At 41.9% G+C, this 14,061-nt stretch overlaps 1 protein-coding gene across 1 annotated transcript in view; it reads left to right on the top strand.

Moving 5' to 3' along the window:
• The window catches only part of LOC145412882 (uncharacterized), a 118,183-nt gene that overhangs the window by 32,444 nt on the left and 71,678 nt on the right, over window positions 1–14,061 (top strand). Inside the window, exon 5 of the mRNA XM_080282680.1 lies at window positions 12,779–12,924. Coding sequence (XP_080138806.1) covers window positions 12,779–12,924 — 146 coding nt within the window. The remainder of the gene's footprint in view (window positions 1–12,778; window positions 12,925–14,061) is intronic.

Here is a 14,061-nt window from a genome sequence, read left to right as displayed (position 1 = left end):
TCTAACTCTGTCAATAAGTATCCTACCATATACTTTTCCTATTATACTAAGAAGACAAATGCCCCTATGATTACCACACACTTCTTTTTCCCCTTTTCCTTTGTACAAGGGAATAATTATACCTGACTTCCAATCCTCCGGGACTCTACCTTCCTCCCAGGCCAATCTGCACATCTTCCACATCCATTCTACTACTATCTCTCCCCCATGCTTCATCATTTCACCACACACTCCATCAATTCCTGGGGCTTTCCCTGATTTAACTTTCTTCATTGCTTCCACAACTTCTATCCTACTGATTTCTTCCTGTCTTCTCACCTCCCTCCTTCTCCCAGCCATTCCCCAGCCACTTATACTCGCATTACTTCCATCCTCCACGTTCAACAATTCCTTAAAGTGTTCTCTCCATCTGCTCACTTTTTCTCCCTTCTCCACTAGTAATCTACCATTTTTATCTTTCACTCCCCTGCTAACTTCACTTCCACCCTGTCTTACTCTTTTCACCTCTTTCCAGAACATTTTCTTACAGTCCCTCCACTTTACACTCAAATTCCTTCCAAATTCCTCATCCACTCTCTTCTTACTCTCTCTTACTAATCTTTTCACCTCTCTCTTTCTTTCTACATATAACTCTCTCTTCCGCCTCTCAACTTCTTCCACGCCCCTATTTCTCATTCATTCATAGTATGCTTTCTTCTTTTGTGCCACAGCCCGTTTCACCTCTTCAGTCCACCACGCTGTTCCTTGCACCCCCCTCCATCTTCTCTTCCTTCCACACACCACATCACATGCTGCACATATTTCTTCTGTAAATATTCTACACACACCTTCCACGTCCCCCATCTGCTCCAATTCATATTTGCCCAATCGTTCCTCCACTTCTCTCTTATACTCTGCCTTTTTCTCATCCTCTTGTAACCTTTCCACTCTCCTTGCAACTACTCCTTCCTCTCGTCTTTCCCTTCTTCTATTCCTCCATCTTACTTGAACTTTAATTCTGGCCACCACCAAGTAGTGGTCAGAAAGTCCACTCCCCCAACCTCTATAAACTCTTGCATCCAATATACATCTTCGCATCCTTTCATCCACCCACACATAATCAATCATTGCCTTCCTTTCACTCAGTTCACCACCCACCCTTCTCATCACTCGCCATGTATACCTGTGGATCATTTTATGCCTGAAGAGGGTATTAGCTATCACCAACCCCCTCCCAGCACAAATGTCCACTAACGCACTCCCATTCTCATCTACCTCAGCAGGCACACCCCACTCACCAACTATTCCATCCACCTTCACATTCCCAATTTTACCATTCATATCACCAATCAAAAACACTCTCTCATTCCTTCCAAACTTTTCCATGCACACTTCTACATTTGTCCAGAACTCTTCTCTCACTCTTCTAGCACGATCTTGTGTTGGCGCATACACACACACAATCGCCCACATTTGTATTCCAACTTTGAACTTTACCCACACAATCCTTGATCCAACTGATCCATACTGTCTTATGCTCCTCTTCCATCTTTTACTCACAACTATACATACTCCTTCCTTTGCCCTCTCATTCTCACCTACTCCTGCAAATATACCCCATCCATACTCCCATTCTCTCACACTTTCTCCTCTCCATTTTGTTTCAGTTATTCCACATACATCCACTTTCACATCCTCAAGCACCTGGACAATCTCTCTCTCTTTCACCTCATCATTTGCTCCCTTTACATTCCAAGTTCCAATTGCAATGTCCTTTGTCCGGTCCTTGGTCGTCAACGTTTGGTCAGTCCTTGTCCAAGGCTTCTTGTTTGTTTTTTTAGTTAGTTGTTTTCCGGGGAGTACCAACTCTACGACAGATGTGAGTATGATAGGAGTAGAGTGACAGCTGATAAACAGGAACCCAGGTTGAGAAACTCCTTTACGATGTCTCCACAAATTACTGCAGAACGTTGATACACCACAAATCAGTACGTCCTACCCCTTGAATATCTACTTACCTGCTGACTGTGCTGCTCTCAGAGGGAGAGCAGGTAAGAGGGTGTGCATGCGATCACCACGGTTCGCTGAGCTTGCAGATACTCTGATCTGGTGTTAACAGGCTTTCAGCAACTATGGTGCACATGCTTTGTAACTGTATAGCTATACATCTAGGTATATTTGTCACCATACAACTAGTTATTGATCAAGAGGGCAAGTTGGCTGCGTACCTGTATTTTGCCAGGACAACCATTGTGCAGATCATAAGGCACATGCGGTAAGAGGTAATACCAAACACCGAACGGACTCTTTGAAGTTTTGCTTTAAGGCAATACATATTCCAGAAAGTTGACTGCATACCTAAACCGTGCCAGAACTACTGTAAATATGACACAGAAGAACTGAGTAAAACATTGCAAACATGTATATTTCCATTTCATTCTATAATTCTGTTAACGTTTGTATGTCCGTCCGTCTATCTATCTGTCAGCAATATCACCTTTGTGTGGAGCAGCTCGCAAAAAACGGCAAAAGATATCAACAAGCTCCCAAAGTTTAGTGCTCAGTGGTGTGTGGTGTAAGAAATTATCCTGGAAACCGAGTCTGGACCGCTATATCGTCATGGGTGCACATCGTAACGGAACTGCAACTGCTGATGTCCTTAGGTGTGAAAATGGTCTCCCTCATTAACTACCCAGAAGGAAATAAAAAACTGTAGCTCCATGACAGTTAAGATCTGAAGACAGTTTGATGTCTTTTTTTTTTTAATTAGAATGTTCTCATCTATCGTTTCCCAAAGTTACATCCTTTCCTTCCGAGACACCCTGTACATTTATAAACAGAGGGAGAGAAGGTTGATTTTGATCTTAATCTTATAAAAATAGCGAAAAATTCAAGAAAAAGGTTACCATCTTCCACTTTATTTAAAAAATCAACAGTTTAAAAATATATGCACGTAAGTCCTGACAAAAAAGTAATGGGGTAAAAATAAGTTGTATTTTAATTTTATTATACTTCTTTTTAGACACGGCCTAGACATTTTGAAAGTCGTGCCTCTCATCATAATTAGAGAGAGAGAGAGAGAGAGAGAGAGAGAGAACGATAATAAAGGAGAGAGGAAATAGCAATAAAACGGGCCATTAGATAAGGAAAGAGGAAAAGACGCTATAAAGTTGAAGGGGATAAGAAAGAAGAAGGCAGAAGGGAGAATGGAATGTAGTTAAAAGGAAAAAAGAAGAAGAGAAAAAGGAAATAAAGAAGTAAAAGGCAATAAGAAAAAGAGGTGGAAGAATGAAGAACGGGGGGATTGAGAGAAGAGGAGAAAATGTCTGAGGAAGAGGAATGAAAGGAAGAGAAAGGAGAGAGAATGACAAGTGACGTGGGAGAAGGGAATGAGATATAGTTAGATGGATAAATAGAATGATGAACAGACAGACAGACAGACAGACAAGCTGCAGAGACAGACAGACAGACAGACAGACAAACAGACAGACAGACAGAGGTGGTGGAAGAGAGCGAGGGACAAAATATAGGGGTGGAGAGAGACAGCGATGAGTGGGGGACGACGCTGGATGAACGGTAAGAAGAGAGAGGGTGTAGGGTGGAGAGGTGGTACAGAGAGAGAGAGAGAGAGAGAGAGAGACCAACCATACATATCGTAAAGTGGTCTTAGGGGAATCATTGCATTAATAAATCATAAATTAAAACTACATTCGGCCGCTTCTGCACATTTTTATAGCCAATGTTTTCAGCACCAAGAAATTTATAGTGATGTTGGTGGGCCATGATTATTTTTTCCTCTCGAGAATTTAATGAAGGCTCAGTAGTTTTTCCGACTTGTACTTTTTTCATTGCATTTATGAAGAGGCTTATGTATAATGTCTGTTGCAATGTGAGTTATTTGAAAGGAATATAGCTTGCTGGGTTACATGAAGAGACCGACAAAAAGAAAAAAAAGAGGAAGTGAAGGAGCTTTGTGCTGTTGATGCGACTGATTATTTTAAGAGAAATACTGTGAGATGGGTTTTCCATCTGGAGAGGATGGAGAGAGAGACTAACTAGAAGGATGTACAGTTGGAGAAATTTCCGCGCGGGACACCGAGTAGAAGGCAGCAGGAGCAGCAAATAATTTGATCTGGTAACACTATTGGGGTAAAGGAGGGGTGGGACTTGCGGGGTAGGTGAGGGATGGGGGGGTAATGGGAGTAGCTGTGTGTTGGGAGGGATGGAAGTGGGGGTAGCGGAGTGTTGGGGAGAGGCTTAGTAGCCATTTAACGTCGTAACATAATTTGCTTTGATTTTAAATGTTTTTTATGATAGGGGAACACACTAAGTAGCAACAAGCTGTAAATTGATGGTTCATGACATGATGAAAAATGGTCAGTTCAGTGATCATGCAAGGCTGATATAAACACACAGACATCACCAACACGGAACTTTATATAATGACTCGCATCCCTACGGTATCTATAATATCCCTATTGTAACACAGACTAATATCAAACGTTTACCTCAGATACGTCTCAGAATAGTTGCTCAAACATTTTCGTAGATATGTAGTGTATGGAAAACAAAGTATATATAATATTCCATTTCTTCGTTGATTCAGTCAACCACTTGTATTTTTTCCCCACAAGGCATTAAGGTATGTCAGATTTTAAGACAAATGCATCTTTTTTAGTTGTCAATGTGAATTTGACATATTTCCTAAATCGTAAGCACATGCTGGCTGCTTGTCACAGACTAATTTAAGGATAAACCAGACCTTTTCAGGTTAGTTAATAGCGTCTGCGTGTGTGTGTGTTGTGCAGTGTATAATACTGGGTCTCTCGCTGTCTACCTCTCTCAGTTTACCTCACAAGACTCATAGGTAGGCTTAGGATAATCATACATTTGCATATGTGCATATGCAATTGCATATTCTAGCCACTTACGAGCGTAGCCTATGTGCATATTCCTTCATTTTTTGTTTATTTTACGGCATATTCTTTGAAATTTCCTGGGTAAAATAACTCCTTCAACCTGTAATAATATTGAAAGTCACAATATCTATCAGATCATAGTGAATTATATATTGCTTAACTGGCTGTGGTTGGGAAGGCCGTGACTTGATGGTCAGTAGACAGCAGCTGAATGAGACGAATTCGTGTATCACCACTTGACTCACCAGAGACTGAGAAGCATACATGGCCTGTTACTTGTATATATATATATTCATTGCCTTAGTCTCTGGTGGGGTCGGCCGCTCTTATGTTGTAGTCAGTAACTTCTATCCGCTGCGTCCTCTTCCTCCAGGCCTAACTGCCTCATTTCTTTCTCAGTTCCATCTCTCCACCTAATCCTTTGTCTTCCCTTCGTTCTTCTCCCTTCCACCTGACTCCTCCATGCCACCTTCACAGCTCAACTTCATCCATCCTTGTCACATGCCAATACCACCTCAAACGTGCCTCTCTTGCCTTCTCCACAACTGACACAACTCCTGCCTCTGCTCTGATTTCATCATTCCTCCTCCTTTCTCAGTGACACTCTCATCAGCCATCGCAGCATCCTCATCTCTGTCCTCTCCAGCTGTTTCTCTTCATTCTTCCTCAACGCCTAGGCTTCTGCGCCATACAGCAATATAATAGCAACTTTTGGAAGTTCGCTTCAGGTCATTCCTCCATCTACCTCACACATCCCAAAGGAGGTCGCGTTCCCCAGTTTGGAAAGCACTGGTTTACAAGAACATTGCCAACCGAGTGCTAACCCAACATACTCATTGGTATTGACACATTCTATCAGCGACGTTTTTTGCTCTTGGTTCAGTTAATAATACTTGTTTATCCAGACAAATGTTAGAACGTGTAGTACTAGATTGATGCATGAAGTTTATCAGAAACTCAGTAGAACAGAAGAGTTGGGTTGAGAAACACTTCTTGTTTAAATGTAATGGGACAAATCAGTCCTTTCTTCGACCTAATTTCCAGAAAGAATTATTATTCAGATACATTATCCTCCAATGTGAGTTGTATGAGACAATAAGTATGTGATATTATCTCTTAGTGTGTGTGGAAGGAGTGCGCGGAGAGGAGAAATGCCTGCCAAAATTGAATGCGTTTGGGTGAGTGTGTGCAATTCACCGGGCTGGTCTATTTCTCAGTTGTCATCTAGGCCAAATCTGTGACCTTCACACACGCACACAACCATTTCCTCCCACAAGAGGAACAGAAACCTCTCACTTCGTGAAACTTTTCGCATCCGATCCGGAGCGAACCCCCGTCTTACTAGATGACAGGCGAAAGCATTACCACTGCGCCAGTTGTGTGTGTGTGTGTGTGTGTGTGTGTGTGTGTGTGTGTGTGTGTGTGTGTGTGTGGTTAGAACAAGTGTGTGGACGGGGCGACCGCTACTGCTAGCACATTTGTAGATATTACATCACGAAAATTTCGTAAAACGTTAGGTGCATGCACAATTTGTAGCAATGCAAGTCTTACAAAGTGCTGGTAATTTTGTGTGAGTGTCGTGCGTATTTTTTCAAATATATCACCATCTTTAATAGCGACATTATGTCCGTATTCACTTTAGATGACAACTGAAAAATTGACTGATTGTATCTTATTCCTGCCAACCGAAAGTTACCAGTGTGACTATGTAAGGTAATCTACTGCCTGTGTCAGAGAGAGAGAGAGAGAGAGAGAGAGAGAGAGAGAGATTATGCACGTTTAATACTCGTATAATCACACACGTATGCACATAAGCATAAAGTTATATAGGCCTATTAAAATATGAGAGCTTTGCCCTACGAAAGTGTTGACTGGAGTATGCTTAAATTTATAGTCTGGTATGAAGGCCAGGCTCATCCATCCGTAAGCAGGGTAACTGCCTAACTGCCTATACGACTATTGAAAAGCATAACAAATTACGCCGTCAGTGTAAAGGATGCATTTTCCTTATTCTGGCAGCGTTTAGTCTTAAGTTAACAGTAGTTGACTTATACAAATATAAAATAGACTATTACAGGTTGTTAGATTCGGTATTCAAAACAAGTTGCAGTGAAATTTACAGTGTCTTTGTTAAGCAACTTGCATGAGAAGCAGCTGAAATCATCTCTAAATATTTGTAACTTTACGGTCAACAATAGAAAGGTTTCCGATGAGGGGACGGAATGACGGAGGCGAAGGATAAGGTTTAGCCAGTTTTCTTAGGAATTAAACTAATTCCATCAAATACTGAACCATCATTAGCAGCTTGTTGCCACTACCTTTTATTATTAATAGAAAAATCGTACTGTAATGATTATCTACGCAGAGTTTGTTGACACAGTTAATGGCTACTTAACCTCTCCCTAACACTCACCTACTCTTACCACCACCCCTCCTTTCCCCCATCACTTACCTTCCCCGCAGCTCCCACCTCCTGCTTCACCCCCAGCTCTGTTACCAGATCATTTTTGTCTGTCGCTGCTGCTGTCATCTACAGTGTCCCGCGCGGAAATTTCTCCAACTGTACAGTATGTGAGTGAGGTAGAGGGAGAGAGGAGTAGGGAAAACCATTTACGGGAAGGAGGAATTGAGTGGAGTGATATATACGAAAGGAGGAGTGTGAGTTGGGGGAGAGACAGTCAAATGGCTGAGGACAGGGCAACGTGGAGGCGATTTGTTTGTGATCACCTCTTATGGGATTAAGACGTCTGGCAAAAGGCAGATAGATGGACTACACGGTGGTATATTGAGACAATCAATATTATTTGTAACTGACAATCTTCCCCTTGAACACGCCTAGCATCAGCCAAATTTACCTACCGATTCCTCATTTAACTTCTGCGTGAACAGAGACAGAGGCCAAATAAATTTCGTGCAAGGGTCTTACCGGGACGGGTATCGAACTGGGATTTTCCATTTGCCGGCTGGATCTCTCTCTCTCTCTCTCTCTCTCTCACACACACACACACACACACACACACACACACACAAGCGAGCCAGAGATAAAGTGGACGTATTCATTACGAGCGGGGCTTGGGCTGGCCGGAGTCACTATAAAGATGAAGTCTTTTATTAATACCTGTCGACTGTGCTGTATTGTACATGGTTTAGTAAGGGATGCAGTACATTTTCTACTAAGCCCCAGGCTCCCCCTTCACTACGACACCCAACCATCGACGTTACTAACCCGTTACCTATGTCAGGTCTAGATACGAAGCGACCGGATTGAAAAAATACTCCCAGAGGTCGTGACTTGTTGGTTACCGTCTCATCTGATGGAGATATTTTTTCGTCGTTGTCTTCTTCTTCTTCTTCTTCTTCTTCATCTTCCTTTTCTTTTTCTTCTTCTTCCTCATCGTTGGGGGAGGGGGCACCATGTGTAAGGCTTGTGAATAGACGAATTTTTCAATGTCTCCTATTCAGGGCATAGGTTTGATAGTACATTCCCCAAGGCCCAACAGAGTTCCTACATGCAATACTTCTTCACATGTCCCCACTTTGGCCCTAATGCCAACCGTCCATAGTGAGTGTGTGCCCAGTGTTTTTTTCATTCAGGACTGGTGTGATGATTATGAACAGAGGCTGATTTTAAGGTGAAGTTGTAGGGAAGTGGCCTGGTCACAGTAAGGAAACGATGTCGATCCCAATTTTGGTCTGTAAACAGTTTCCGGGTATATATTTGTGTATCTATTGCCAGACGCCTCAGTCCGACGAGGGGTGGCTACAGACAAATCCCCTCCACGTTGCCCTTTCATTTGTCATTTGGCTGCTCTCTCTCAAACTGATACACCCATCTCTCATATATCTCTTCTCTCCTTCCTTCCACCTTATCTGTCGTTTCCTCCACCACCTCACTTATATACACTCTTCTATTCAGTCTCTCATTCTCCATCCCCTACGCATGGCCTGGCCAAACCATCTGAGAGTATTTATCTAAACACTCTTAATTCCATCCACATCAACAGCATAACCCTCCTTTGCTTAGCAATTTTTGTTTGTCCCTCCGTGTAACGCCACATGCTCCTCTGAGATAGCTACAGTCATATTCCATTAATTCAGAATCTGATAGATCCGATAGCCTGATGGTTCGGAATTTACACTCCGAGCTAACAAGGGGGAAAAATGACGGTTCCGTTGAGCCGAACCGTCCATTTTCGTCCCCACGCCACCACTCACAAAGTCCCGGATGTAGCCCGTCTTCAGTTATGGTCTGCCATTGTACACTGGGTCACAAAAGTATCGGTGCACAACATGCGTGAAACATTTGGGACCACAGAACGAAGGTCACTAAAATATTAGTATCCGACCTACCACACATTGGTACCCATGATGTCGGGAGGTGTCATATATCGCCAACTAGCAATATCCTCTTGCAAACATATAGCAAATGTAACATTTATATAGACAGACACTGATGATACACAATGAGACGTTGGTAATGACAGCAGTTGTTCGAACCTTTTCGGTAGGCATCGCACCCCTTGTGCATCGATACTATTTTGATCGAGTGTACATACCCCTCCCAGTGTGGTTTACTCTCGGAAATTTCACTGAATTCTCTCGTATTGTGACTCGTGATGGCTCCCACAAACTCATCACGTACGGAAAAGAAGGGAAAATTAAAAAAAAAAATAAATAAATAAATAAATGCATTATGTAAACCCAGATAAAATAATAAGTTACTGTGCAAGTGAAATATTGTTTGCTACTGTACTGTACTGTATACAGAGGTGGAGTACGGTGCAGAACTGTACCAACGGCCCCTAGGATTAGCTTGGATGCCACTCTACTGATGCCTTGGATTTACCTGTAATACACCTGTAACACACCTGCATTTACACAACACTTTATAGGTAAGTTAAAAAAAAAACACAATCGTATTTCTGTAATTTTATTTATTTTATTAATGTCTGGAGGATGTTCAGGGGGCTTTTCTGAGGTCCTTTTCACCAGTCCGGAATTTTCTATAATCCGGAACTCCCAATGTCCCCTGCATTGCGGATTAAAAGATTTTGACCGTAATTAAAAACATTCACTCACTTCCATCCGATGACGAGTTCTTTTCAGTTATTCTTGTTACTCCTAGACGATTTTATTCAGCTTGGGACTACATCGAACCGAAACCAGGTTAATGAATTCTGTACCTGATCGATCGACAGAATTCGTATGAGCTAAGTAAAGCGGTCTGGAGGTGGCAAAAAGACTACCAAAGCACCTCGTCGGATTGAAGGAGCTAGTCACTTCAGTCTGAGGCCGCATATCCCATTTTATTCTTGCTTCCGCCAGACGATTATAGTCAGCCTCAGAAGGACCAACAGCACTGAGAGGATTTATGAAAACTACATCTAGCCCTCTCAGATAGAAAAGTTCTCTCACAGATTGGATAAAATATTACCGGTACGTAAACAACGGGCATAAAATGAAATAAAACCGTCTTATCCCCAAATATCCTACATACTTTCTAAATAAAAACTCTCCCAGTAATACCATTACACCAAAATGACACAGTCCTAGCTTTTATTCCTTATGGAGAGATAGATAGGAGCATAGACAGACAGAAAGATAGATGACACATTGGTTAGTTGGTTGGTTGGTTAGACTCCTGGATACACAAAGTTAAAGAAAAGTAAAGACGGAGGAAGATAAATATGCATATACAAAGATTTCATAAAAAAAGATAAAGGGATGATTAGATACATCAATAAAGATACAGGCATAACAGGTCCAACAGGTTAACAGACAGATTAGTAAATAGATATAAGTATACTATTCAGATTTACGGTATACCCAAACAGGCGTAACAGCAATAACTTTAAATTAACTGGTTTATGGAGCATATTCATAGGGAATTAATTTGTTTTGAATACGAACAACATGGCGGCAGAAAAATAACTCTTATCATCCGCAGCCGGAGTAAAGGATTTGTTGGCTTGATTATTTGTGTTTGTTTATCCACGTAAAATACTACCGACAAATTTACCCCTTCACTACGGTAGCGTTCTATTTACGCTTTCTATCTACCGACACACTATTTTATTGAGGAGAGGCCTTTGTATGGAAGAAACTAATGAAGAATATATACAATCCCTCCAGTTCGAATGTTCTATCCTAATCAGAACGAGTCGTCTGAAGGTAGAGGAAATAAACTAAAAAAATAATTGGAAGATTCATTCATATTTTTGCTGTAATCTGACGATCTTATTTCGCCTAAGGGTAACTTCAGAGAGAAAGAGCTGATAAATTGACTCCCCTGCTGTTTACTTTTTTTTTTTTTAATACTTGTTGCCTTCTTATTGTTTATTTCAACCAAGGAAGCGTCTCTCTTGTGGAGGAGGTTAATGGGCGCTTATTATAACTTCTTCCAGTTATAAAATTTACCCAAAACGGAATAAAATAAACTGAAAATATCAAGAATAAAATACAATACATCATTTTTATTTTTTTTATGAATCCGATTCTGGGCATAGGCTTCACAGCCTGCTCCCAAGGTCCAGTAGTCCTCCTACATACCATACACCTCTACATGTCACCACTTCGGCGCTAACACCCACCGTCCATATTGAATACATGCTAGGGCTGTCTCATACAGGACTGGTGTATTGGTATTAGCGAGGGTATTTTTACATGTCGGCGGGTCTTCTGGTAGATCAGTAAAGTCTGTTTTTATTAAATTCAAATCCTTAAACCGTTCCTTGCCTCAGCGAGGATTTGAACCTGCGTCCGGTAGGACTGCAACCCACCTTTCTACCGACTGAGCTACCGCCTCCCCCAGTTGATTTGATTCCAACTACCTCCAGGTGATACCAGTTTTAGGAGATCACATTAGTAGGTATAAATACTTGATGAAGGGTGTACATAACGCCTTCAGTAAGATGGCCTAGCATTGTAGATAACCTTTGCTACCTCTACCCTACTTTATTCAGCTTAAGAGATAGTTTGGAACTGCAAGAGTAAGGTATTGCATTCCTTAACCTCTTTACTTCTGTCATACTGGCTTAACCCGAGCAAAATCGTCTGCAGATACCAGGAATACATATTAAAAAAAAAAAAAAAAAAAATGTATCGAAGTCAACCCCTTCACCTCAAGGATGTATTTTTAATTCATTCACGCTGCCTCCAGACGATTTCATTAATCTTGGGAGACCACTCTATTTCAGGAAAGATAGATGAGTGAGAGACTGACTAGGAGAGTGTATGTGAGTCAGGTGGAGGGGGGAGAGAGAGGGAGAGGCCAAGGATGAGGTGGATCAAGTGGAAAGGTATATGAGAGAGAGGGGTGTGTGAGCTGGGATCAGGGCAATGAAATGGCGGGGGACAGGGCGACATGAAGGCTATTTGTTTATGGCCACCCTTTACGGGATTGGGGCGTCTGGCGATAGATAGAGATAGATGAAGGCTGTACTGAATCCTTTCACTAAGGCGACACATTATTTACACGTACCCTTATTCATGCAACATCCTGGGTATTGTAGTTCATTTTATCAAGACCTCCCGTACTGAAGACGTTATTCCAGAATATGTGTGGTGTTAGTGAGGTTGCTCAATGGCACTTTTAATCCCTCATTTCTAAAAGTTTCTCTTACAAGAAATAAATCCGTCTGTAATTGGTTAGCAAGAGAAATAAAACTGAAAAATCCGTCAAGGGTCTGAATAGATTAATCTGCATATTTTGTTGTTGTGAGCGATGTTATTATTTTAGATAATATTTATTTAGGTTATGCCCTGCAGGATTCAGTACCAGCAGCGGGAAATTACAATAGGTTATTCTTGTGAAAATTATGATTGTGCTACTGTGATTTACGTCGTACATTTATATAGTGTTTATTATTTATTTCGTTCAGGTACTCAGTAGCAGCAGCGACGGGTTCAGGCTGGCGTCGATGGCGTCTGGTAATTAGTAATATCGTGGAGGAGGACCAGGGACAGTATAGGTGCCAGCTGGCCACTGATGTGCCGCAGATGCTGACTCTTACAGTGCATGTAATTGGTGAGTAAACACTCCCACGCAGCTCTCTGTCTCGCGTGCTGTAAATCATCATCATCATCATCATCATCATCATCATCATCACCATCACCATCATCAGCAGCAACAGCCGCCGCCGCCGCCTGAATCCGTCCATTGCAGGACAAGGGCCTTTAACGTCAATTTCCTCTCTGACCTACTGGCTGTTAGCCTCATGCACCCAGTCCTAGCGTATCTCAGAATCTCATTTCGACATCGAGTCCTCTAGCTGTCTCTTCCTCTTTCTCCACCTCTGGACTGCCATTCAGTTATCCTGGATGGCCATCTCATCTGTTCTACGAGAGACTTGACCCACCTACATCCATTTATACTTTTTTTTTTTTTTTAAATATTGTGCTGGTATCCTCCACTTGTGTCTGTTTCCTTATCCATGAAGCTCTACATCTCTCCATGTGACCCGTGACGTTCCAAGGATTTAGTTAAACTATGAGTTTCTGATCCGTCACTTAGAACAGCGAGGATACACTGATTATATGGGGTTCCTTTTGGCTAAATCGTAATCGCTTTGGTTTCCTATACTTATTTACTTTGCCAAATGCCTTCCATCCTGTTCCTATTCCTCGCCCTTCATCATCATGGACTGGGTCTTTTTTTTTTTTTTTTTTTTTTTTTTTATTATGCACCCGACTCTGAGCATAGGCTTCACAGCCTGCTATCAAGGCCCAGTAGTCCTCCTACATACCATACACCTCTACATGTCACCACTTCGGCACTAACACCCACTGTCCATATTGAATACATGCTAGGGCTGTCTCATACAGGACTGGTGTATTGGTATTAGCGGGGGTATGTTTACGACACGTCGAAGGTCTTCTGGTAGATCAGCAAAGTCTGATTTTTAAGAAATTCAAATCCTTAAACTGTTCCCTGCCCCAACCGGGATCTGAGCTTGGGTCCGGTAGGAGTGCAAGCCACCTCTCTACCGATTGAGCCACAGCCTCCCCTGAACGGCATGCTCTAGATATATGTATTTCTCGCCAGATTCTATAACTTCGTCTCATATTTCTACTTGACGGACACTAGCGTGTTTGTTAAACTAGACTGCTCTGAGGCCCAAAATGATTTCAGATTTTTTGTTATTAATGAACCAATTTACCTGAA

Source organism: Coenobita brevimanus, chromosome 94, assembly GCF_032717465.1.
Source record: "Coenobita brevimanus isolate Jiangsu-jjx chromosome 94, ASM3271746v2, whole genome shotgun sequence".
Taxonomy (NCBI): domain Eukaryota; kingdom Metazoa; phylum Arthropoda; class Malacostraca; order Decapoda; family Coenobitidae; genus Coenobita; species Coenobita brevimanus.
This window is presented reverse-complemented; position numbering and strand designations above follow the sequence as displayed.